At 45.1% G+C, this 26,520-nt stretch overlaps 1 protein-coding gene across 10 annotated transcripts in view; it reads left to right on the top strand.

Annotated features, from left to right (window-relative positions):
- TRAF3 (TNF receptor associated factor 3) overlaps nucleotides 1–26,520 on the top strand; it is a 121,206-nt gene that overhangs the window by 67,151 nt on the left and 27,535 nt on the right. For 9 of the 10 annotated variants that reach the window (XM_022576031.3, XM_089908220.1, XM_089908218.1 and 6 more), the window contains 4 exons: nucleotides 19,996–20,241; nucleotides 21,911–21,962; nucleotides 24,817–24,921; nucleotides 25,535–25,702. In XM_022576031.3, coding sequence (XP_022431739.1) covers nucleotides 19,996–20,241; nucleotides 21,911–21,962; nucleotides 24,817–24,921; nucleotides 25,535–25,702 — 571 coding nt within the window. Of the gene's footprint in view, nucleotides 1–17,672; nucleotides 17,805–19,995; nucleotides 20,242–21,910; nucleotides 21,963–24,816; nucleotides 24,922–25,534; nucleotides 25,703–26,520 lie in introns of all 10 variants that reach the window. The other variant, XM_089908224.1, reaches the window with a different exon arrangement.

Below are 26,520 nucleotides of genomic sequence, written 5' to 3' on the forward strand. Positions count from 1 at the left end.
GGGTTGTAAACGATGATAAGTTTCATCCTTTACTCTGCCCTTTTGTTTTTTTAATTTGGCTGCGTTGGGTCTTTGTTGCTGCGTGCGGGCTTTTTCTAGTTGCGGCAAGTGGGGGCTACTCTTCGTTGCGGTGCGCAGGCTCTAGGAGCTCGGGCTCAGTGGTTGCAGCATGTGGGCTCAGTAGTTCTGGCACGCGGGCCCTAGAGCGCACGGGCTTCAGTAGTTGTGACTCACGGGCTCTACAGCGCAGGCTCAGTAGATGTGGCGCATGGGCTTAGTTGCTCTGCGGCATGTGGGATCTTCCCAGACCAGGGCGCGAACCTGTGTCCCCTGTATTGGCAAGCGGATTCTTAACCACTGTGCCACCAGGGAATTCCCTGCCTTGATTCACTGAAATACTAACTGTTTGGTTACCCTAAGGGACAGTTCAAATAGGAAAGGTAGGACAAATGCCTGATTCTTTCTCTTTATGGGTTCTCAAAATAATGAGATGGTCTCGTAGCCGCTCCAAAAGTGACCAGGGATTAAGTATCAGTGTAAACTCCTGAATTTAAATATATGTGGTGTGTTTAATCCATTGCAGTTATTACTCTCATGGATGCTAGGATTGTGCCACTTTTGCCAGTGGAGCCTCTTTAAGTTGACTTCTTGTCCTTTGACGTGACCCGTAGCCTTCCTTTCCTTGGTCTCTGAAATGGTAAGATGTTTCGGATTCCTTTTGTACTTTTTCACCCCAGACCAGGAATTGGCTATTTCTCTAAGCAGCTCTGGTTCCCTCTTGTAGAAAACGGTACCTTGAGACCACAGACTGGGCACAAGGGATACTCGTTGCTGTAAGGCTGGTTATTGTCCTGGGCCTTTTTGATGGACAGCCAGGAAATACACTTTTTAATCATGAGTCGATACTGATATTTTTGTTTCAAATTCAGGATTATATAGTTTTTACTTCTTTGATTCCGTATTGATGTGTCTTTTCTCTTATGCTGAAAATCTTGGTTCCTAACGACATTCACATCATTACTTACTTGTTTTAACCTATAAAATAAACGTGATAGTTTTAAAATAATAATACCAACATATTACCAACCAGTGTATGATTACTGAAAACTGTTTGAGATTTTCTGCAGTTCTTTTTGTCCTCAGGGTAGATCCCTAGGGATGTTCTGCCGAATTGTTAAGTTTTAGCGTCACCTGAGCCAGTTCCTCAGTGTGCCACCAACTTGCTACACAGTTAGATTCACTTATTTTATTTTTATTTTAAGGAATAGCTTCTTTTTAAATTTTGCGTTAGACGTTTATAAAAAATATTTTCATGGTTACAAGTCAAAATAAAGTATTTTCAGAAATCTAGCTTTCATTCCTGATCTTTGTACCCTGTTTCTTCCCTCCTCCACAGTTAACTTTTTTTTTGTTTTTAGTTTATCTATTTGTAATATAAGTATGTGTGTGTGTGTGTGTGTGTGTGTGTATACCTACAGCCCTCTTTCTTAGAAAATGGTAGTATACAGTACAAGCTCTTCTCCATCTTTTAAAAAATTTTTTATTTATTTATTTAGGCTGTGCCAGGTCTTAGTTGCGGCACGTGGGATCTTTAGTTGCAGCATGCGGACTTCTTAGTTGTGGTATGCAAACTCTTAGTTGCGCCATGCATGCGGGATCTAGTTCCTGACCAGGGGTTGAACCGAGGGCCCCTTCATTGGGAGTGCGAAGTCTTACCCACTGGACCACCAAGGAAGTCCCTCTCCACCTTTTTTTTTTTTTAATTTAACAACATATCATGAGCTCACAGCATAGCAGTATATAGAGATTCTCCTCATCCTTTTTACAGCTGTATAGTATTCCATCATGTTGGCTGTACTATAGGGAAAAATTAACTTTAAAAAATATGTCGGCATTAATCAGTATATGTTTCTCCTGCATATAAATGTCATCAATTTTGCTCTTTATCCAATTTCAGATTTCTCAGTAATTTTGGGACGTTCCTTGCAAGTGCATCACTTGTCTTGGCCTGGTTTTCCTTATGTGTAAAATGAGAGACTTGGACTAGAAGCTCAGGATGGACTGTTTTAGCTGGCAGAGACTACAGATGAGTAAAATGAGCCTGAGAGCATCTCACTAGCGACAGAATGACCACCCCGTAACCAAGGCCACGGTGGTGATGGGGAAGTAGGTTGGAGGCCATGGAATCGACAGGTCTTGATGAATGGTTGAATGTCAGAATCAGGGAGGTAGGGACAGTTCTGCCTTAGGCAGCTGACCAGGTGATGGTGTCGCTCCCTGAGATGGGAGCAGGTTGTTTCTGAGTAGGTAGAGAGGTGAGCTGGACAGGAATGGGAAGCACTGAAGACGACAAATTCCATCTGGGCTGTGTTGACCATGAGGCGCCTGTGCAGTACGACAAAGTTACAGGGGTTGTCTCAAAGCTCAGTGAGTGTGGGGATCAGAGCCAGAGGCTCGTCTGTGCAGGTCTGATTGCCCAGCAGGAGAAAGAAGGGGATCTAGATCAGCACCTGAACAGCTCCTGCCTTTCAACCACAGGTAGGAATGGGAGAGTCTGCGAAAGAGATGGAGGAGCACAGAGCCAAGAGCCACTGATTTTGTAATTTCCATGTTGTATTCTAAAAGTGGTTTAAATATTGTAATCCACTCCTAAATGTGGCCATGTTTTATGCTTTTCACTCATATTTCCCAGTAAAGTCAATGCTCCAGGAAAATGAACCTTATCACACAACCTGCAGCCCAGGAGCCTCCAGGCCGGGCATGGCCTCAGGGCAGCATCCACTTGGAAAGGTGCGGGACCCCTCTTAGTTGCTTGTCAGGTGGACGGAGCCCTCAGCTCTTCTCCCGCCTTCCTTTCCAGATGGCAGGGCTCTGGCCCTTGGCCAGGAGAGGGACAGCCTTTTTGCACATAGTCAGAGTTGAATGAATGATTTTTTGAAAATCCTAAGTCATTTGAACCAAGCGCTGTTGGCAGTGTTGGGCCTCAAATAGCTATTGTTTTCCTAAAGGAAAGACGAAGTTTTATACTGTGGTTTTAATCAGCGTCTTTTCCAGCTGCATGCCTGTGTCCGTCTGTCTCTCTCCCTTTCTCTGTCTCCTATGTGGGGCTTTTCATCTGTGATTATGAGATGCCTATTTGTTTGGATGAGCATCTAGTCTCCCCTTGTCTTTGCTTTCCCAGCGGGTTAGCCACGCGCTCGCTCCCTCGGCAGAGTGTTTGGCATGAGGTATCACGAGAAGAGCCAGTGTGCTGAAATGTTTGCATAAATATGGATTGCCAGAACACTTTTTTTTTATCAGCAGGGCACACCTGTCTGTCTGTGGTCTTCTCCCTTCTCCCTTTATTGGCATCGCTTGGATGATGCTTTTAATTTCCCTCCTGGGCTTGATGTTGAGCTTGTTCTTCTGCATCTTTGTTGTGTTTAGTACTTTCTTGCTGGCAGGAGCCATTTTCTTTGTTTATCTGATGCTTCCCTTTTTTGGTTTTCCCCGGGCTTTCCAGTTCTTGGAACACCCTTTTGTCAGCAGATGTACATTTGTTTCCAGTTTCTAATCTCCAAGTAAAATGTACCTCAACTTAAATCACAAAAGTAGGGAACATAAAATAAATCATTAGGGTAATGAAGGCATAGAGGAAAGTGAAAGGAATCTAGTCCAATTCTTTGCTGTATTTCCAAGTACAGATATGCCTCGACTGTGAGAGAAGGACTTCCTGGGTAGCTGGCTAGAAACTAGAATTTTATGAAACGAATTTCTCAAATAGAGACTTTTTTCATTTGGGTAAAAATATGGCCTCAAAATACAGTAAATCCATACCTAAACATGTAGCAAACAGTAAATAATACAATAATAGAGTAATAACTCTACTCTACTGGAAGCTGCAGAATCAGAATTCTAGAACTGAGTACGCTAGACTCTGTGACAGGCCCTGGTCCGTGGTGCAGGCCCAGGACACCAGCTCCGAGGCCACTGCTTCCTGGGGCTTCTGGTCTTGCCTCCTGTTCGGTTCCTCAGAGCACACTGACTCGGGTGCTGTTCCTTGGTCGCACACTTTCCCTTCACTGTAGCTTCCTTTGCATTCTCTTTGCCTAGTGTATCTGTTGTTACTATTCAGCAGAACATTTTTCTTTATGGGTGTGGAAGCAGACATCCTCTCTCCAAACCTGCTGCTAGAATGAGGGTGGGAAAGTGAGGTATTGGCAGTGGCCCAGGGTGCTAACCAGAGGCATGTGTGTCCAGTCTGTGGGTGCCATAACCTCTGAGCCGCTTCTGCAGTCAGGCTGTTAAACATTCAGTCTGTTGTAGGTCCCTAAAAGTTGCCCCCTCCACCATCTCCTTAAGGCATTTGACTGAGTTCACATAGTTTTTCTTCATCAACACAATCATTATTATAAATATTATAGAATTTCATTAACCTATAATTGTTACATCTAAACTTTAGGATTAAGGTAGAATTTAACTATTTTTATACCCACATATAAATAAGTGAAATAAAGGTATTTATATTTTAATCAAGCAATCTAGTCAAAGGTTTCCACAGTCCCCCATTTTGGAAGCTTCCAAAGATGTGGCTTTGCTTATTTACCGCCCCTTCTGGCGATCGGCCTCCGTGTGGGGCACGCGCGTGATTCCTGGCCCACCTCCAGGGTGGTGTGAATGACCAGATGCAGTTGTAGATTAGAAATATCCATCACAGGTATTTTAGGAAAAATTAGCATTTTAATTTTATATGTTTGTTTTAGAGAATTATAATGAGAACCAAGGAACTTTTTTTTTTTGACAGTGGTTTTTAGTTTGGGGGTCTTTGAACATGGTATTAGCTCTTGTCACTGCACGTATAGCAGATACTGTTGTTCCGGCCGAGGATCAAGAGGTGGCTGACTCCAGTGGACACTCACTTACCGTCTACACTGGCATTCAGTGGGGTCCACGTTTGGTGTTTGCAGTTTTCCTTTGGCCACTAATTAGCTTTTCATTGTCTTCTAATAGTTTTACTCCTTTCCACTTCTGATTTTTCTATTAAAATACGTGCGATGATGTCAAATTCTTTGGATGTAAATATGAACAGAATTATATTACATCAAGTTTAAATGTGCTAGCCATTTTTTTATGTTGTTACTGCTATGATTATTTTTTGGCTGGGGTTAGTGAGGAGTGGTCATCAGGCTCTGTGATGAAGAAAGAGATTGGAGTGTCTAAGCTCCTTAGACATTTTATTTTTCATTAAAAAGTTTTTATTATGAAAAAATTCATTATTTAAACCATTCAAAATGTACAGTTCAGTGGTTTTTATTTAGTGTATATTCACAGGGCTATACAGCCATCACCACTGTCTAATTCTAGAACATTTTCATCGCCCCAAACGAAACTCCATACAGTCACTCTGTATGATTCTCCCCTTGCCTCAGCCTCTGACAACCACTTATTTACTTTTCGTCTCTGTGGATTTGCTTGTTGTGGACATTTCACACATATGGAATTATATGATATGTGGCCTTTTGTTTCTGACTTTTGTTACTTAGCATAACAGTTTTCAAGGTTCATTCATGTTGTAACATGTATCAGGACTTCATTTTTTTATGGCTAAATAATAGTACAGTGTATAGATACTTATAAATTTTGTTTATCCAGCTATCTCTTGATGGACATTTGGAATGTTAATATTTTTTGTCTATTATGAATATCGCTGCTATGAACATTCATGTACAAGTCTTCGTGTAAACATATGTTTTCACTTCTCTTGGGTTTATACGCAAGAGGAGAATTGCTGGGTCATATGGTAACTCTGTGTTTAGCTTTCTGAGGAACTGCCAAATTGTTTTCTATGGATGATGAACATTTTATGTTCAGAAATGTTTGAGGGTTCCAATTTCTTCATATCCTCACCAGCACGTAATTTTCCATTTTTTTAAATCACAGCCATCCTGATAGCTGTGAAGTAGTATCTCATGATGCTCAGTTTTTTTAATAGTAATTTTTTAAATTGACATAAAATTGACAGAACATAAAATTAACCATTTTAAATATTTTTTGATGTGGACCATTTTTAAAAAGTCTTTATTGAATTTGTTACAATATTACTTCTGTTTTACGTTTTGGTTTTTTGGCCATGAGGGATGTGGGGTCTTAGCTCCCCGACCAGGGGGATCGAACCCTCACCCCCTGCATCGGAAGGCAAAGTCTTAACCACTGGACCGCCAGGGAAGTCCCAAATTAACCATTTCAGAGTGAACAATTCAGTGGCGTATAGTACATTCACAGTGTTGTATAATCACAACCTCTCTATGGTCCCAAACGTTCTCATTCCTCAAAAGGAAACCCCTTACCCATTGAGCAGGCAGTCCTCATTGTCCTTCTCCTTATCCCCTGGACAGCCGCCAAGCTGCTTTCTGTCTCTATGGATTTACCTATTCTGTATATTTCAGATAAATGGAGTCATACAGTATGTGTCCTTTTGTTTCTGACATCTTTCACTTAGCATAATGTTTTCCACGTTCATCCATGTTATAGCCTCTATCATCACTTCATTTCTTTTTATGGCTGAGTAATATTTATCTCATATTTTGTTTACCCATTCATCTGTTGATGGACATTTGGGTTGTTTCTGTCTTTTGAGTATTGTGAATGGTACTACTGTAACCATGTGTGTGGGTATGGTTTGAGTACCTGTTTTCAGTTCTTTTGGGTATATACCTAAGAGTGGAATTGCTGGGTCATATGGTAATTTCATGTTTAACTTTTTGAGGAACTGCGAAAATGTTTTCCACAAAAACTGAACCATTTTGTTTCCACCAGCAATATATAAGGTTCCAGTTTCTCCACATCCTCACCAATTCTTATTTTACCTTTTTTTAAAAAAATTATACCCATCCTGGTGGGCTTGAAGTGGTAACTCACTGTGGTTTTGATTTGTATTTCCCTAGTGACGGATGACGTTAAACATCTTTTCGTGTGCTTATTGGCTATTTCTGTGTTTTCCTTGGAGAAATGTTTATTCACATCATTTGCCCATTTTTTAATTGTTGTTGAGCTGTCAGAGTTCTTTGTGTATTCTGGCTACTAGACCCCTATCAGATATGTAATTTGCGGAGATTTTCTCCCATTTTTTTGGTTGTCTTTTCTCATTCTTAAAAATTTTTTTTTTTAATTTGTTTTATTTATTTTTGGCTACATTGGGTCTTCGTTGCTGCGCATGGGCTTTCTCCAGTTGCAGTGAGCGGGGGCTACTCTTCATTTTGGTGCGCGGGCTTCTCATTGTCGTGGCTTCTCTTCTTGCGGAGCGTGGGCTCTAGGCACGTGGGCTTCAGTAGCTGAGGCTCGTGGTTTCAGTAGTTGTGGCTCATGGTCTCTAGAGCGCAGGCTCAGTAGTTGTGGCGCTCGGGCTTAGCTGCTCCATGGCAGTGGGGTCTTCCCAGACCAGGGATCGAACCCGTGTCCCCTGCATTGGCAGGCGGATTCTTAACCGCTGTGCCATGAGGGAAGCCCCTTTTCTCATTCTTAATAGTGTCCTTTTATGTACAAAAGTTTTCAAGTTTGGTGAGGCCACTTTTATCTTACTTTTTCTCTGTTGCTTGTGCTTTTGGTGTCATATCTAAAAATCCTTTGCCAAATTCAGCATCATTCAAATTTACCCCTATGTTTTCTTCTAAGAGTTTTAGGGTGTTAGCTCTTACATTTTAGTCGTTCATCCATTTTGAGTTAGTTTGTGTGTATGGAGTGAGATAGGGGTCCAAGTTCATTCTTCTGCCCGGTTACCCAGTTGTTTCAAAGACTATTTTTTTCCAACTAAATGGCCTTGACATCCTTGTCAAAAATCATTTGGCCATAGATGTATGGGTTTACTTCTGGACTCTCAGTTCTATTCCATTGGTCCACATGCCTGTCCTTATGCTAATATTACACTGTTTTGATTACTGTCATTTTGTAGGCAGTTTTGAAGCAGTAAGTTTGAGAAGTGTGAGTCATTCAACTTTCTTTTTCTTTTTCAATACTGTTTTGCTCTTTGGGGTCCCTTTTGCAGTTCCTTGTGAATTTTAGGATCAGGTTTTTCACTTCTGTAAAAGGAAGGCCACTGGAATTTTAATAGGGATTGCACTGAATCTGTAGATTGCTTTGTGTACTATATTAGTTAGCGTTCTCCAGAGAAACAGAACCAATAAGGGGTGTTTGTGTGTGTGTGTGTGTGTGTGTGTGTGTGTGTGTGTGTAGACATATTTATTATAAGGAATTGGGTCTCACACAATTATGGAGACAGGCAAGTCCCAAGATATGCAGAGTAAGTTGGCAACCAGGAGACCCAGTGGCTTAGTTCCATTCTGAGTCTGAAGGCCTGAAACCAAGCGAGACAAAGGCATAGTTCCTATCCAAAAGCCAGGCTCAAGATCCAGGAAGAGCTGACATCAGTTTGAGTTTGAAGGCAGGAAAAAAGCCAGTGTCTCAGTTTGAAGACAGGCAGAAAGAATCTTCCTTACTTGAGAGAGGGTCAGCCTTTTTGTTCTGTTCCTATTCAGGCCTTTGACTGAATAGGAGGCTCACCCACATTAGGGAGGGCAATCTGCTTTACTTAGTCTACCAATTTAAATGTTAATCTCATCCAGCACTCTCACAGAAACATCCAGAATAATGCTTGACCAAATATCTAGGCACCCTGTGGCCCAGAGAAGTTGACATAAAAAATTAACCATCACAAGTAGTATTGCCATCATAATAATATTATCTTCCAATCCATGTACATAGATTTGTTTTGGAACAAACAAGTATCTTGCCATTTAATGGTGTGTTCTTTAATTTCTTTCAGCAATTGTGAACACATATTTCCCCTTGTTGGTTAAATTTATTCCTAGGTAATTTATTCGTTTGGATGCTATTGTGTATGGAATTGCTTTTTAACTTTACTTTTCAGATTGTTTGTTCCTGTTGTATAGAAACACAAATGATGTTTCTTTGTTGGTCTTTGTACCCTGCAACTTTGATGAATTCATTTATTAGTTCTAGTTTCTTTTCTTGAGAATTCTTTGGGATTTTCTAAATCCAGGATCATATCATCCATGAACAGAGATGGTTTTATTTCCTTCTTTCTAATTTGGATGCCTTTATTTATTTTTCTTGCCTAATTGCTCTGAATAGAACTTTCAGAGTATAATATTAAATAGCAGTGGTGAAAGCATGCATCCTTCCCTTCTTCCTGATCTTAGTGCAAAAGCCTTCAGTCTTTCACCATTAAATGTGGTGGGTTTTTCATAGATATCCTTTATCATGTCAAGGAAGTTCCTTTTTATTCCTAGTTTTCTAAGGGTTTTTATAATGAAAGGGAGTTTGGTTTTGTCACATGTTTTTTCTACGCCAATTGAGATGATCATGTAGTTTTTTCCCCTTGCTCTATTTCTGTGGTATATTACATTGATTGATTTTTCTTATATTAAACCACTCTTGCTTCCCTGGACAAATCTCACTTGGCTGTGGTGTATAATACATTTAATATGCTTTGGGGTTTAGTTTTCTAGTATTTTGTTGAGAGTCTCCTTCATTTTTTTTTTTTTTGTGGTACACGGGCCTCTCACTGTTGTGGCCTCTCCCGTTGCGGAGCACAGGCTCCGGATGCACAGGCTCAGCGGCCATGGCTTACGGGCCCAGCCGCTCTGCGGCATGTGGGATGTTCCCGGACCGGGGCACGAACCCGTGTCCCCTGCATCGGCAGGCGGACTCTCAACCACTGCGCCACCAGGGAAGCCCCTCTCCTTCATTTTTGAAACGTAGTTTTGTTGGATAGAGGATCCTTAATGGATTTTTTTTTCTTTCAGCCCTTCAAATATATCATCCCATTGTCTTCTGTCCTCCATGGTTTCTGATAAGGTATCAACTGTTAATCTTATTGAGGAAATTCTTTTATGTAAGGAGTCACTTCTCTTGCTGCTTTCAGAATTCTTTCTGTCTTCCATCCATTCAATTCTAATGTGCATTAGTGTAGATCTCTTGGAGTTTATCCTGCGTGGAGTTTGTTGAGCTTCCTGGATGTGCAGATTAACATTTTTCATCGAATATGGGAAATTTTTGTCCATTACCTTTTAAAGTATTCTTTCCACCTTTTTCTCTCCCTCCTCTCCTTTCTGGGACTACCATAATGTATATGTTGGTATGATTGATGTTGCCCCACAGGTCTTTAAAGCTCCTTTCATTTTTCTTTATTATTTTTTCCTTCTGTTACTTAGACTGGATAAACTCAACTGTCTTATCTTGAAATCTCAATTGACCTGCCTTCAGGTTCTCTAATTCTTTCTTCTGCCTGCTTGGTTCTCCTGTTGAGCCCCTTTATTGAATTTTTCATTTCTTTTATTGTGCTTTTCAACTCTAGAATCTCCATTTGGTTCCTTTTAAATTTTTCTCTTTATTGATATTTTCTATTTCATGAGACATTGTTCTGATGGGTTTCTTTTTTTTTTTTTAATTTCTAAAAAAATATTTATTTATTTATTTATTTGGTTGTGCCAGGTCTTCATAGTGGCAGGTGGGCCCGTTAGTTGCAGCTCACCAGCTCCTTAGTTGCAGCACGTGGGCTCCTTAGTTGCGGCTTGTGGGCTCCCTAGTTGTGGCATGCAAACTCTTAGTTACAGCATGCATGTGGGGTCAAACCTGGGCATTGGGAGTGCAGAGTCTTATCCATTGCGCCACCAGGGAAGTCCCTGATGGTTTCTTTTACTTCTTTGGACAAAGTTTCCTTTATCTCTTTGAACTCACATAAAATCAATGATTCAAAGTCTTTGTAAGTCTAATGTCTGGGTTTCCTCCTACACAGTTCCTGATACTTGCTTTTTTTCCTGGGCCACACTTCCTTATTTCTTTGCCTGACTTGTAGTTTTCTTGTTGAAAATGGACATGTTGAATAGTATAATACGGCAAATCTGGAAATTAGATTCTCCCCAGTATTTGTTGCTGCTTGTTATTGTTTGCATAATAACTTCTTTGACCTAATTTTGTAATAGTATAGTAGTCAGCTAGTAATCAGACAAGAGATTTCCTTAAGTGCCTGGAACCAGAGTTATCTCTGAGTCTCTTCAGACAGGGTCTGTATGAGTATTGGGGTATGTTTTCAGCACTCGGCCAGGCAGTGGACAGCTTTGCCTTAGCATTCACTTCCTGCTTGTGCGGAACCTGAAGGTCAGCCAGGGGTGAGACCTTAGAGTCTTCTCAGGCCTTCCCTGAGTGTGCACACAGCCCTGGGCATGTGCTTGGCCTTTTAGAACCCCAGGAACATGCTGGTGCTTCTCAAAGCCCTTATTTCCCGGCATTTCCTGTCAGCCTGTTGGTTTCTCTATCATTTGCCTCAGCTGTGACTGGTTGCCCCAGGCATCAGCAGCTAATACATTTGTCTGTAGAGGTTTTCAGTATACACCCCCTGCCCCCTACCAGTAGCTGCCTCAGCACTGGGAGAGTCCTGAGTTCGGTGAAGTGAAGGCAAGCCATTTGAGCTGGTCTTCTTGGGAGCCACCAGACAGGTCATAACCTACGACTGAAATCCTTTGCAAATGAGATCTGTTCTGCTCCACCCACCCACCCCCAGCCCCCCACCAAGTACCTGTACTGGGATTGCAGGCTTTTATCTTCCAGGCCACTACCTCTTGGGGGATGGGACCAGGGTAAGGTAAAATGCCACAGAGCTCACTTGTTCTTGCCAAGGCTTCGCTTGATTAAGTGTTCCTCTGAATGTTGCAAGCTTTTGGTTAGTCTTTAGAGTTCCACAAAAGTTGTTTCTGACAGACTTTGCCAGCTTTTTTCTTGCTTTTATTGAAGGATGGACTTTTGGAATTCCTTACTGAGCCCTTTTCACTGACATCACTCACTAGTCTGTTCTTTTTTTTTTAATTTATTTTTTGGCTGCATTGGGTCTTCATTGCTGCACGCGGGCTTTCTCTAGTTGTGGCGAGCGGGGGCTACTCTTTATTGCAGTGCACTGGCTTCTCATTGCAGTGGCTTCTCTTGTTATGGAGCACGGGCTCTAGGCGCACAGGCTTCAGTAGTTGTGGCACGTGGGCTCAGTAGCTGTGGCTCGCGGGCTTAGTTGCTCCACGGCATGTGGGATCTTCCTGGCCAGGGATCAAACCATGTGCCCTGCATTGGCAGGCGGATTCTTAACCACTGCGCCACCAGGGCAGTCCACTAGTCTGTTCTTAACGTTGTGACCAATTTTGAGTTTGCCTAATTTATGTACACCCCACCTGATTTCTAAAAGGAAGTACGACGGCTTACAAAGGTAAACAGTATGAAGGATAAACTAAATTATTATTAAGGTTTGTGTGCCTGTTGGTTGGAGGGCATTCTAGTAAAAATTGTGTCCTCCCTGGTTGATGTTGAAAACTTTGGTCCTGCGGATAGAAATTTTGTTTCCCTTGCTGATCTTGAGGTTTTCACCCTCCCTGTTGCATAGATGGGAGGACATCTGAAGCAGATTCACCTCAGTGGTTGTCCTTCTGCATGACTTTGTATGTGGTCTTAAGGTGATACACCCCATCAGCATCCAACTATAGCAGTGCTCACTGTTGTCTTCCTCTGAGCTGATTGTGAAAAATCTGCCTCCAAAGGTGGTTTTCCTAAATCCAGAACTCCCTCTTCCTCAGGACACAATAGGTGGGTAATTGTGTTATTTTAAGACATTGTTCCTGTCGCCTTAGTTGTTTCAGGAGATGATTAGGTGATTCTTACACTTCAAATCAGAACTGACTTCTTGTAGTGACCTTGATCGCTGGCAGAGTCTGGGATTGTCGGTAAACCTGAGAGTGTTCATTCGTCCACCAGTCCTGGCACCTACCAAGGAGTCAAGCCCCTGCTTTCCTCGGTCCAGCTAAGGCCCACATCAGCGCCTCACTGATACAGAAGGGCGTGGGCCCAGGCCTGCCCACTGGGCCCTGCTCGGGTCCATCTCTGTCTTGAATAATCTTTTGTTTAGGAAGAATATTTTTTTCCTTGAGCGATATGAGTCTATTTGACATAGTTGGTGGCACATTTGCTACTTTTATTTGAGCAGAATATCCTTCTTTTGAAAATAATTCTGTGGTGGAATCAGAGCTGTTTTCTATTTTGGTTTCCTGTATACTAGGTCATCCCTTTTTCATCAGCATCACCTCACCCATGAGCTAATCTGAATATTTTTAAAAGGCCGAGATACAGATAAAGATTATCCTTTAAAAGGATACATTTGACTACATTAAAATTAAGAATTTCTCTTCATTAAAATACATAAATAAAGTCAAGACACAACCTAGGGGAAAAACATATACATATAACTAACAAAAGATTAGCAGTCAGAACATATGAATAACGCCTACAAATCAATATTTTAAAAGACCAATAACCCAATTAAATAGTGCAAAAGAGACGCAATCAGGCATTTCAACAGAAGGAAAATCACGAGTGGCCCATGAGTGTACAAAAAGATGCTAAACCTATTTAATTAATCAGAGTAAGGAAGAAAAGGGACCATCGTACCTGCTAGGTTGGCAGAAATTAAGATGTCTGATGATACCCAGTGTTGGTGAGGGAGGGTGTGGGTTAAGAGAAGCTTGTAAATTGGCCGCGCCTGCACCTTGCTAACCAGCTGTTCCTCTGCACTCTAGACGTAGAGTTCGGGGCAGAGACTGGCAGATTCCTTCTGTAAAGGGCAAGGTGGTAAACGTTCTAGGCTTTGTGGGCAGCGCACAGTCTTGTCACACAGCTGCCTTTGTTTCATTTGTTTGTTCGACTCTTTAAAAATCTAAAAAGCATTTTAAGCTCAAGGGCCTAACAAAAATAGGCTACTGAGTATCTTTGACCCATAGGTTATAGTTGCTGAACCCCAATCCCCTGGTCTAGGGAAACTTAGATGCGATGAGAGCCTCAGAACACACTGTCCATAATAGCAAAAACTGGAAGCAGTGTGGTAAGAAAATAGATAAGTACATCATGGAATATTATACTGCGGTGAAAATGAATGAAGTATGTCTACTATACACAGCAAACATGGGTAGATGTAATACTGATGGCAGAGGACTACATATGGTATATCATTTTTATGGGGTTAGAAACGGGCAAAAGTATGTTGTTTAAGAAGAAAAATATATGCTAGTAAGAAGATTATAAATACGAAGTTCAGGCTGATATTTACTTTTGGAGAGAGGCAGGAGGGCAGCTGAGGAAGGAGCACACAGGTCGACGGTGACCGTTAAATGGGCAGTGGGCTCTGGGGTTTTGCTGTTGTATTCTTACCTTGCATGTATATTGCACATAATCTCTTTTATGTGTCAGATATCACATAGTGCATTTTTTGAAAGGCAGGGAAGGATATCAGCCAGGGAGGTCTTAGATCCCCCCAGCCTGTGCTCCATGAAGCGGTACTTTCTGTCCCCGAGCTCTGCTGAGTTGATCACCTGGGAGGGAGGAGGGAGGAGGGAGGAGGGAGGAGGGAGGAGTCTCGGCAGCTGGTGGGCGGTGGCCGCCAGCACAGACTGAACGAGCTGTGAGAAGGACGGCTAGGAGTGGAGCCTGCTTTGTCCTGCGCATCCTCTTCCTTCCCCGTCCACAGCCTCAGCGCCCTGCTCAGAAATCAGTTGACCATAAGTGTAAGCGTTTCTCTCTAGACTCTCAGTTCTGTTTCATTGGCCGTATATCTGTCCTTACTTCCAGTACCATAGTATCCCGATTAATTTGTAGTAAGTTTTGAAATAAGGAAGTGTGAGTCCTCCAACTTTGTTCTTCTTTTTCAAGACTGTTTTTTCTGTTCTGGGGCTCTTGTACTTCCATATGAATTTTAGGTTTAGCTTATTAATTTCTGCAAGAAAAAAAAAAAACCAGCTAGGATTTTGATAGGGGTTGAGATGAATCTGTAGATCAGTGCGAGTAGTATGTTAAGTCTTCCAGTCCGTAAACATGGGGTATCTTTCCGTTATTTACATCTTTAATGTCTTCAACAACGTTTTATGATTTCCAGAGTACACATCGTGCCCTTCTTTGGTCACATTTATTGCTAGATATTTTATTCTTTTTGGTGCTCTTTTAAATGGATTTTCTTAATTTTATTTTTGGATTGTTCATTGCTAGTGTCTAGCAATAGAGCTGGTTTTTATATATTGATCCTGTATTCTGCGACCTTGCTGAACAAGTTTATTAGTTCAGCTTGGTTTTGGTTGATTCCTTAGTGTGTTCTATACACAAGATTACGTCATCTGAAAATAGAAATAGTTTTACTTCTTCCTTTCCAATCTGGATGCCATTTATTTCTTTTTTTCTCGCCTAATTGCTGAGAAGGGGCTTTTCAAAGAGGCTTTGAGCTGTCTAAGATGAGGAAACAGCGCGATCCCATCAGACTTCCTGACCCCAGCTGGAGGAGAGTGTATCTTCTCTGTATAGTGCCGCAGAGTTTGTAGAGGGATCCTCTGTATAATATATATCAGTGACGCCTGGTAATGCCATGAGAATTAGGGGTAGTAATTCTTTTTCACTTTTTCACGGGGACAGAAAAAGTGAGGCCCAGAGGACAAAAGCTGTGCCCAAGGACCTGCCTCAGGGAAGGGGCACCAGGCCGTCCTTCCCACCCAGACCCCTCAGGGCTGGATGCCCTGCCTGTCCGGCTCCTTCCCCAGAGCCCCCCGTTCCCGGTTCCCCTCCACAACCAGCTAACGGTGCTGTGTCTGCCTGCCCTCCTTCTCTCCTCCTCTGCTAGAATTGGAATCATACCACAAATCCCACTCAGGAAACCCCCCATCTCCCCCAAACAGAGGTGCTAGCCTCCTGTTTTGAAGGTCCGCAGCCCTTTGTAACCTCTCAGGTGGCGTTTCTCGGCGTCTGCCGCCGCTCGTACCTTTTAACCCTGGAGTGCTCACCTTCCTCACGACTCCCGCAGAGGCCTCTAAGGGTGGGACAGTCTCCTTCATCCCCGTGCCCTGCACGCGAGGCACAGAGCTGTGTGTGTTGTAGGTGCCCGGCTATCTGTTGAAATAAAGTGTGGTTGGCTTGGCAAACCTCTGCAGAGTTGCTCACCTGACGAAGGGCTCTCCCACTCGTGGAGGAGGCCGGCGGCTGTGCCCTCCAGCGTGGCATGGCGGTGCCTGCCGACAGCTCTGCAGAAGAACCTGAGATGTGCTCACCAACAAGGCCAGCAGTGCCCTCCAGAAAACCCGGCTGTGGCCGAAACAAAGTCGGGAGCATCAGTGTTTGAGTGAAATGAGCTACTGTCCTCTAAAATAATGTTTATTAGTTTACTAACCATTGGAGGAAGTATACAATGGACAGCCTTTTTAGAAAGATGTTTGGTAGTGATTTTATATATATGTGTGTATATATATATATATATATATATATATATATATATATATACACTTCTTTAATTAATTTATTTTTGGCTGCGTTGGGTCTTTGTTGCTGTGCGCGGGCTTTCTCTAGTTGCGGCGAACGGGCTTCTCATTGCGGTGGCTTCTCTTGTTGCAGAGCACGGGCTCTAGGCACGTGGGCTTCAGTAGTTGCAGCATGCAGGCTCAGTAGTTGTGGTTCGCAGGCTCTAGAGCGCAGGCTCAGTAGTTGTGGCGCACAGACTTTGTTGCTCTGTGGCATGCGGGATCTTCCCGGACCAGGACTCAAACCCGTGTTCCCTGCAGGCGGATTCTGCAGGCGGATTCTTAACCACTGCACCACCAGGGAAATCCCGAGCAGTGATTATGTATTTTAAAACGCACATCATCTTTGACCCAGCAGTTGGGTTGCGCTGTGTGCTTGCCTAAATGTACAAAGATGCATTCAGGAGTGCTCACTGCAGTTTGTTTATAATATAAACCAAACCCAGCCTAGCTCGCCATGAGTAGAGGTGGTAAACCACGCAGTGGAGTGCTGTGCAGCCCTTCACGATAACGAGGTGCATCTTTACATGCTGATGTGGAAAAGTGCCCAGGACACACTGTAGGTGACGAAAGAAAAGCTGTAGGTTAGTTTGCATGTGCAGCACAGCTTGTGTAGAGACACGTTTTCCTCTGTGTGCATTTGCTGTTTTTGGACATCTGCACAGTCGCACCGAACACCCAGGGGAGCGTCTGCCTCTGGGTGGTTGCAGTCCCGGAATCTGGTACTTACTCTTTACACGTTACCCCCACGTCTAGTTGTTGTTTTCTCTGTGAGCGGGTGCTGTTGTTACAAAGAAATCTTACTGTCCCCTCATGTGTCAGGCACTGCCCACAGCATCAGGCATATCCACTTTTGGTTTTAGTCTTACATTTTAAAGTGTATGACACTATGTATAAATGTCACGGATTAACCAAACCCAAATGGTACCCATCTTAAACAGTTACTTGGTAATATTCTTGGTTAGATTTTAAATTGAAATATAATTCACATACCGTAAAATTCACCCCTTTAAAGTGTCCAGTTCAGTGGTTTCTAGTATATTCACAGAATGTGCCGTCATCCCCAGTATCCAATTCCGGAACACTTTGATCACCCCAAGAAGCCCTGTTCCCATTCGTAGATGCACCGACTCCCCCCAGCCCCTGGCAACCGTGCATCTACTTTGTGTCTCTGTGGATTTGCCTATTCTGGACACTTCACGTTTAGATAGTTTTCTCCGTCCTTACTTGTGAATATTAGGTAAAGGAGGTCTGGTATTTTTCTTGTTCGTGCTGTCTAAGCACTGTAGGGCCTCTTTCCCTCCTTCCCCAAAGGCTCGTTCTCCAGCCAGCAGCTTAGCTCAGGAGTGGGCCGTGCGTGGGCCAGGATGCGGGACCCTGAGCAGGACTGTGAGAGGCCCCTGGGGCCCGCTGCAGAGCTACCCACGTCAGCGCCTCACATTCCAGGTGAGTCCTGGCACACCTGCTGGCCGCAGGCTGTGCTCTGCCTTTCAGGACAGGCTGCTGTGACGTTCTCCTTATGTTCTTCGGATGCTTGCATCCGTTCGCTTATCTTAAGCAGCCTATAAAACCAAGGATCTAAAACTATATTCTTCATTTGTCTATACAGAGTATGACATGTTATAGGTAAAGGAACATTTATTATTTGTCATTAACTTGATCTTGGGGTAATTGTCTCTCATATTTGAACTAGGAATTCACCTCCAAAGAATCAAACATTTCTCACTAAAAACTTTATTGAACACACGGCTTCTTTACGCACTATAGGATAAAATACTGAACCAAAGTTGCAAGTAGCTTATAATCTAAGCAAGGGTTTTCAAGATATGAAGCTATGAGATCAGATGTGAAATCTGAAGAGTTTTCTTTTCCTGTGTTTTTTTGTTTTTTTTTTTTTCTGGTTTCACAGAAACACAGTTTGGTATGAGTGGCTCAGACCTCACCTTTCCCTCTATTTGTTAACTCAACAAATGTGTATTTTTGAGTTGAGAAAAGATGAGAACCTAATACCCATCAGACACTAGCGATTCTGGGTGCCTGGTGTTTGTCAGTCAACAGAACAGATCCAAACCCACGTTGCTGGGGAGCTTGCGTCCTGCCACAGGGAGATAGGCAGTGAATAAACCATAAACGAGCAGTCTTAGGAGGACGGACCAAGGGGTGGGGTGTGTGGGCTGACCAGGGTGGGCCTCCCTGAGGAGGTGGGAGGGGCGTTCCCGGCGGGGAGCTGTGGAGCCAGGGTCAGCCTCTGCAGAAGGGCGGGGGGGCGGCCAGTGGCAGCAGATCGGCTCCTGGTTGACCCTTTTCCCTGACGGTCACCTTCCTACTTAGCATCTTGATGAACAGGATTCTAATCAACAAGTTGGTGAGCAAAGGGTTGCTGGCCTTTTGGGGTCATTTTGAAATCTTCTTTGTTTTGGTTTCACAAATAGATTTCATAGGAGGCTCCCACACTTTGCACGATACTGTGCTATTTTGTTAAAAGTAACCCAAGTGTGGCTGAAACACCAGGTCATTTACGTGTCACATGTACTGCTGCCTGAGTGGTTCCTACACATCCCAGCTACGAAACGTTCGTTCCCACAGCCCCAGGGAGAGGCAGGAAGAGGTGGCGTGAGGAATGAGGCTGGGGGAGCTGGGCTCTGCCCGCAGCCCGCCTGGGCACCCTGGGGTCTAGGGTGGGGTGCGCCCTGGTTCCCGCAGAACCCGAGTCTGCGGCCCGGCCCGGCCGGGCCCGGCTGGCGAGGAGCCTCAGGCTGAGGAGGGCAGGGTGGGGACGCGGGCGGATGCCCACAACCTTGTGAGGAGAAAGAATTTGGCCCTTATTTTTGTCAGCAGCAGAAATAGATGAATTGAGCAGAAGCACAGCGCAGTCTTGAGAGGCCTGGTGAGCTGTGAAAGAGCCTTCTCTGCAGGGCCACCAGATGCGCTGCTGCCGAGGCTGCTGGGCCTGGGGTCTTTGTGGCTGGTCTCCAGGCACCTCCTACTTTGCCTGGCGACGGGGACTCGCAGGTGGGGACCAGCCACCTGTGCGCTCCCAGAAGGCAGAGGGCATGGAGACCCAGCCCGGTGTCCCCTCCACCGGCCCACCCCGGGCACGGGGTCCCCACAGACCCAGGAAGCACCTCCCAAGGCTGCCGGGCGTAGGCTCGGTGCAGGGGCCTGGGCGGGTGCCGCCCCTTGGGCGGGCAGAGTGCGAAGGACCCCGAGGGAGGTGCCATCGCTGGTGAGAGGAGCGGGTCCGGCCTTGGGCTCCACGGTGACACTGCCCTGGGTCGGGTCGTATCACCTGGCAGCGCAGCGAGGCTCACAAGGAAATGAAATTGGCTGAGAGCAGCTGCGGCTCCAGCCACGCCATCAGAATGATGCATAGAATTTAAAGTTACGGCAGAGTATCATCTGTGTTTTAAGTTAAAGAGCCTTGATAATGCAGTTTGTACCTTGTAGCAGGTGCTTGGGTGGGAGGTGTGTCTGATGGCGGCGTCCTGCTCCGTCAGGTGCTGGAGGCTGGAAGGGGCACCCGTGTGTCCTCGAGGCTGAAGGAGAGCGCTCGCACTGGCTCTCCCGGGCCTCCCGTCAGCACCCTGTGCCTCCCGGCGTGTGTCTCTGATGGATGCCCCCCCCCCGCGCCCCGCAGGATGGAGCCGAGTAAAAAGCTGGACGCAGCCGGCACCCTGCCAGCCAACCCCCCACTGAAGCTGCACCCCGACCGCGGCGCCGGGCCTGCCGTCCTGGTCCCCGAGCAGGGGGGCTACAAGGAGCGCTTCGTGAAGGCCGTGGAGGACAAGTACAAGTGTGAGAAGTGCCGCCTGGTGCTCTGCAACCCCAAGCAGACCGAGTGCGGACACCGCTTCTGCGAGACCTGCATGGGCGCCCTGCTCAGGTGGGTGCCCCAGCGCAGGGGACCGGGGCCCGGCCCGCAGACTCAGGGAGCCCCTCCCCAGCTTCTCCAGCGAGGTCTCGGCCCTGGTGCCCGGGTCTCCATCTGCGTGGCCAAGTTTTGCTGGAGGCGCTCACGGTATGGGGAGGAGACATCCCATCTGCAAATGACGGTGGGGCCCTTTGGGGTGAGCGCCTGGGGGCTGGGATTGGGGGACAGGGCGATGGGAGGGATGGGCCAGGCCGAATCCAGTGAGTGTCAGGGAGCCCGCAGCAGCCCTCACGGGCCTGTCAGCTGGGCATTGATGCCATTTAGAATCACGGGCGTCAGAGAGGCTGGAGTTTTACAGCAGAGCTAACGTTGGCTGAGAGAGCACCTTCGTTCATCCCACAGTTATTTCCTGAGCGGGGTGCCAGGCACTGTGCTCAGCCTGGGTCCCCGGCAGCGGACAAGGGCCGGCAAGGCTGCCCGCTGCTCCTCTAGACCCACCACTGAGCGCAGCCTCTCTCCCGGCACCCTCCTTTGGGTACTTCCCACCGTGCGCTTATCCACTCATCCCCAACAGTGAACTCAGCTTCGCCAGCTGAGTGGGTAAAATAACTCTTGGTTGGAGCTTAGTGATGGCAGAGCAGGCTCAGAGCACCTGATTTCCCTGCACTCTGGCGCCGCGGAAGCGGCCGGGGGCTGTTGCTCTCCTGGTTTCGGCCCTTCTTTGCTTCTTGAGCTCCTCCTGTTCTGTGTTCTGCAGGTGTCAGGGGATCCCGCCCAGATGCCACTCAGCCCCAGGGTCTAAGGGTGTGAAAAGATCCCCATGATTAAAACAGTTTGGCGCAAGCTCCATATTAACGTAGGCTGAATGAGTGAGCTTTTATTTTAAAATGCGTTAATTTCCTCCTGCACTGACCCTCGGCCCTCCTGCCCCTCCGCAGGGCCCCAGTGCACTCGTGCCCACCTGCCCCCTGCTCCTGAAGCCTCTGCTCCTGCTCCCTGGCCTGGACTCCTGGCGCCTTTAGGGGCCCTGGCAGTAGGGAGCGCTCAAAATTAGTTTTTATTTTTAATCTCTAGGAGGTGGTTTCCAGGCCCGGGATGGGGTGAGAATCAAGTCCAAAACAGGGCAGCGTGGGAGCAGTGGCTGATGTCCTGAGTTTGGGGACAAGAATAATGTAGGAGACCAGTGGTTTCTTTAGACAGGGTCAGCTTTAAATCCCCACACTGTTCAAGTCCACGGAATTGCATCATCCTTTCAGTACACTGTGAAGGAAATAGCCTGTGGAGAAAGCCCTGACTGTGCTTATAGAGCAGAACCGTTCAGAGGCTTTCCCGATGGCTGTGGACACTCAGCTGAAGAGCCCCTTCACAGAGAGCTGCTTTTGGTTTCTGAAATAAAATCTCACCTTTAATTGAAAGGGACTTTCCAAGAGGGACTGATCTAGGCTGTTCTGCTTAAAAACTTCCTTATGAAAAATTACTATTAAAAGAAGAATTTTAACCCTTTTCTCCTATTTAAACCGTATTTAAACCAAGTTCGCTGGGGCATCCTGAAGCTCTGGTGGCTGCTCTGAGCTTCGCATGGCAGACATGTGACCCTAAAGTGAACAGTTCACCGTATCCAGTGGGTTCAGATGAGAAGGTGGCTTTCACTCTAACACATTTACTGTGTGTTTCCCCTCAGCTCCTCCAGCCCGAAATGCACTGCGTGTCGAGAAGGCATCAGCAAAGACAAGGTATTCTTGGTTTTTAATAAATTATTTTGTCACCGTTTTGCGCTGGGTAGTGCCTCCTGCGTAGTTTGCATCCAGTGCCCTGGTTCCGAGTTTCTCTGAGTTGACAGCTGATGGAGCAGGGTCGAGACAGGGGACTGTGTCATGTAAGCACCGGGACGGACGGGGCAGATCTGCTGGGCAGGTCCCCAGCCGCGTGACCCCCGAGCCTGTCTCCTCACCTGTGTCGGTAATGGGTTCACTTCCCAAGACCCCCAGGTGGGTGAGGAGTAAGTAAAGTGCAGAGATGTGCACTGTCGTCTCGGGTCTTTATCCCAGATGCCTGCGCTCTACCTTCAAGCAGTGCTAGTCTGAGGGGTTCCATTGGATTTGCTCCCTCCCTGCCCCCAGGCAGCGTCTCGAAGTCATTAAGACACGTGTGAGAGTTCAGCCCTTCCCTCCCCCACGTGGCTGAGGTGCCAGGAAAGGCTCACGAGGGTCCTGCAGATGAGCACGCGGGGGCCCTGGGTGCCCACCAGCTTCGAACCGTGGGCCCTGAGCCCTTGTCACCCATCCCTGTGGCCATCCGGGCCCTGCCAGGCCCTGCCAGGCACACTTCTAGTTTGAAACGACTCGTTCTTGAAGTACTTAAAATATCAATAAAAATATGTGGTTCTGAAATTTTGATGAATGAACCGAACAGTTTTTTAAATGTAGGTCATTAAATTGTACAGTAAAATTCTCACTCTGGGCTTTTCGCATGGCCTTGTTGTTAAGCAGCACAGGTGAGTGTGGTGATTCGAGGGTTGCTGGTGACAGGTGCCCGTGGGCTGCCAGGACGGGGCATCTGGTGTCACCTGCTCTGGGCGGTTCAGAGACAGAATTGGCCGAACGTCCGTGTACCTGTTCTTCCTTAGCATTTACCTGCCACTAAAGACTTCACTTAGCTTGGAAGGGGTTGTTTTTAAGAAAAACAAATCACTCAGTTCTACCTCTTGTCTTAACATGGCAACCTGTTAACTTGTTAACATGTATCTAACCAATGTGACCAGGAGAAAAGGTTGAAACAATGGGCTAAGATGAACTTTTTAGTGTCTCATTTCATTATTCGGAGTTATTATCCTTATTTTTCAATGGCATTGCTAGCTGAAGAAGAATTACTAGATTTGTTGAAGAATCATAAATGAGACTGACTGAAGCCATGGATCCTCGTGGGAAAATGTGGGGTTGGTTGGGCCCCGGGAGACCGAGATCAACCCCTCGGCGGGTCACTGAGGATAGTGGCCACCCTGGGGCCTCCACTTCCCCATCTGTAAAATGGGACAGTTGTAGTAATGATACTAGATCTTTTTCAGTTCTAAAATTCTGTACTTTTATTATTCTGATATTTTCATTCTATGTTTTTTCTCCCTAAAGGTAAATGATTTAAGAAACTTAGGGAATTCCCTGGCAGTCCATTGGTTAAGACTTGGTGCTTTCACTGCCGTGGACCCAGGTTCGATCCCTGGTTGGGGAACTAAGATCCCACAAGCTGTGAGGCATAGCCAAAGGAGAAAAAAAAAAAAAAAAAAAAAAAGGAAAGGAACTTAATGGCACAGAAAGGAAGCTTATTTATTACTGGTTAAAAATACCTGTTCTGTTTACTTTAATATCTAAAATTATGACCTTTTTTAAAAAGTCGTGTTTACAAAAGATTAGATTTGACTCCAAATTAGTTTATTTTTAACTCTTAACAGCTGTTGTTTCTATTTCTTTTCTTGTGGAGTCTAGAAGGGCCTATTGAGCTCCCTGTTCCCCCTGTTACTGTGTCAGCGTGTGGGCGTTTCTTAGAAATGCCTGAGGAGGAGGACGGTGTAGCTTGTGTTGTTAGAAGGAGTGAGAGTATTTGTTTTCCAAGGGAAAAATGAAATTAAAGGGAGGTTTTCATTTTCAAAGGGAAACATTTTCATTATTGGATTAACCGCAGTCTTTGCAACATATATTTTTAAAGTTTCTTGGGCTTCGTTGGTGGCGCAGTGGTTGAGAGTCTGCCTGCCAATGCAGGGGACACAGGTTCGAGCCCTGGTCTGGGAGGATCCCACATGCCCCGGAGCAACTGGGCCCGTGAGCCACAATTACTGAGCCTGCGCGTCTGGAGCCTGTGCTCTGCAACAAGAGAGGCCGCGATAGCCAGAGGCCCGCGCACCACAATGAAGACTGGCCCCTGCTTGCCACAACTAGAGAAAGCCCTTGCACAGAAACGAAGACCCAACACAGCCATAAATAATAAATAAATAAATAAAAATTTTAAAAATGTTTCTTACGTAGCAGGCTAATGCTTTCTTCTTGGTGAAAAATGAGTTATTAGTGACATAACCTTAGGAGCAAGAACCAAAATAAATGTTTTACAAACCATCTGCAAAATATTATCTTTTACAGTAGTTTCTCTCTTTCTCTGGCAAGGATCTACAAAGGCATCAAGTTGTAGCGGGCTCTGCCCTGGTCCCTTGGTGGGAGGTCCCACCTGCGGCAGTGCTGGTGCCTGAAATCTCCAGGATCCAGATGTGAACTTGGTCCTGGTGTGTCCTCGTCTTGAGTGTGTCAGAGTTAATCCAAAATGTGTGCTGCTCCAAAGTGATCTTCAGTTGTTCCGTATAACTTGCTTACTTTTGGTTTATTTAATAAAAGGTGGTAGTTAAGGTTTTATTATTTAAATTGTGTCCCTTAGTGGGGGTGGCTCCTTCATTCTACTTAGATTAAAATAGTTCTTAATGCTTTCTGAGGCCCACTTAAGGGATGTTCTCATGGTATTTTTACAGTGGTTTTGCCTTGTCTAAAGTAGCAGCATGTGGAGATTAAGAAATATTAATCCTCTAAAATAGCTAACTTTCAATTTCAGGTGTTTAAGGATAATTGCTGCAAGAGAGAGATTCTGGCCCTTCAGATATACTGTAGGAACGAAGGCAGAGGCTGTGCAGAGCAGTTAGCACTGGGGCACCTGCTGGTAAGTGGGGATGTGATGTGTCGGCTTTACATCCAGAAATACGAGTCCCTGGTCAGTACGATGTGGCCCCTTAAGATCATGTCTGCATTAATCTTTCAGACACAACCAACTATGAAAGCAGTCAGAGCCATTTAGGTATGAAATGTTATTTTTAATGACATCATAGGCAGAATTGTCAGTTGGTTTTTGAACACCCCACCCTATTTAGAGTAGAAAAATCTGAATTGAATTTTGACTGTAGAAGGCCCATTAAAACCTTCTCCTTTTTATAACCATGAAATTCCACGTAACTTCTTATGTTTTTCTGATTAGTATCATATTTTATCCTGGAAAGATATTTGAATTGGGATAAAACAAAGTCCTTAGCAGATAACCATTTATTTATCCAGGAAGAAAAGTTAATTGACTTAATTCTTCAAAAGCAATATAGTTTGAGTAATCATTAAATGGAACATGAAATTCAGTGTCTCTAGATACATTTGTCACTCTTCTCTGTGAAAAGCTGATCTAGCAGCAGATAGAAACATTTTTGTGGGATTTAATTGCATAGAGGCTAGAATTTGGTATTTCAGATTTGAGTTTTGCCGATTAAGAACTTTGAATTGTCTCACAGGTGCATTTGAAGAATGATTGCCAGTTTGAGGAACTTTTGTGTGTCCGTGCCGACTGCAAAGAGAAGGTGCTGAGGAAGGACCTGCGTGACCACGTGGACAAGGCCTGTAAATACCGTGAGGCCACGTGCGGCCACTGCAGAAGCCAGGTCCCGATGATAACGCTGCAGGTGCGGTGTTTTCTTGTCTCACCCACCTTCTACTCCATCCAGATGTCGTTTGTCCGCAGGATAGCTTGTTAAATGACTATTCTAACAGAAATAAAGAGAAAAGATAGGGGTAAATAGCAATTTTCATCTGACTTTATTTCAGAGTTAAGCTTCATTTGTTTTGCCCATTTTGATTTATGCAATTAATTTTCCATTGCCTAGATTGACTGCCATTTGGGGTGCCCAAAAAATGAAGACCGATTATTCAAAAAAGGTAGAATTTTTCACTTGTGCCAGGGAATAGCCTCTAAAATCTTGTTGGATTGCTTAATCATTTTACGGCTCTGTGACATAACCATCACTTCAGCAGGGTAATTTATCCTGCAGTATTGAAGTGCAGCGGTCTCTCCTGGAGAGAGATGAGAATTTAAAATGTTTTCACGCCTCCATTATTTTGGCACGGTTTTATATTGTGCGCATGTTAGAACCCGATCACTTATATGTAAATCAAAGAGAAACAGGTGTTGGGATGGAGGACAAACTTTAAAAAGAGCCAGTGGTGTAGAGACCCTCAGATATTTGTCTGTTTGTTGAATACGTATTTACTGCATACCTACTGTGTGCTGGGCACTGTTCTAGGAGCTGCAGGTTCAGTGGTGACCCTCCTCTTCCAGTGGGACGAGATCATAAGTACTATGAAGACAAACTGGTAACAGGGGAGGAGGGGTGATCAGGGCGGGCCCTTCTGAGGCAGTCAGGACGATGCAGGAAGAGCACTGGGGCAGAGGGAGCAGCAGCGGGGGGGCTCAGGCTCCAAGATGGAGCAGACTCAGCAGGTA

This window comes from Delphinapterus leucas, chromosome 2 (assembly GCF_059928025.1).
Source record: "Delphinapterus leucas isolate spDelLeu-1000000601 "Yukka" chromosome 2, BTC_Dleu_Yukka2, whole genome shotgun sequence".
NCBI lineage: Eukaryota > Metazoa > Chordata > Mammalia > Artiodactyla > Monodontidae > Delphinapterus > Delphinapterus leucas.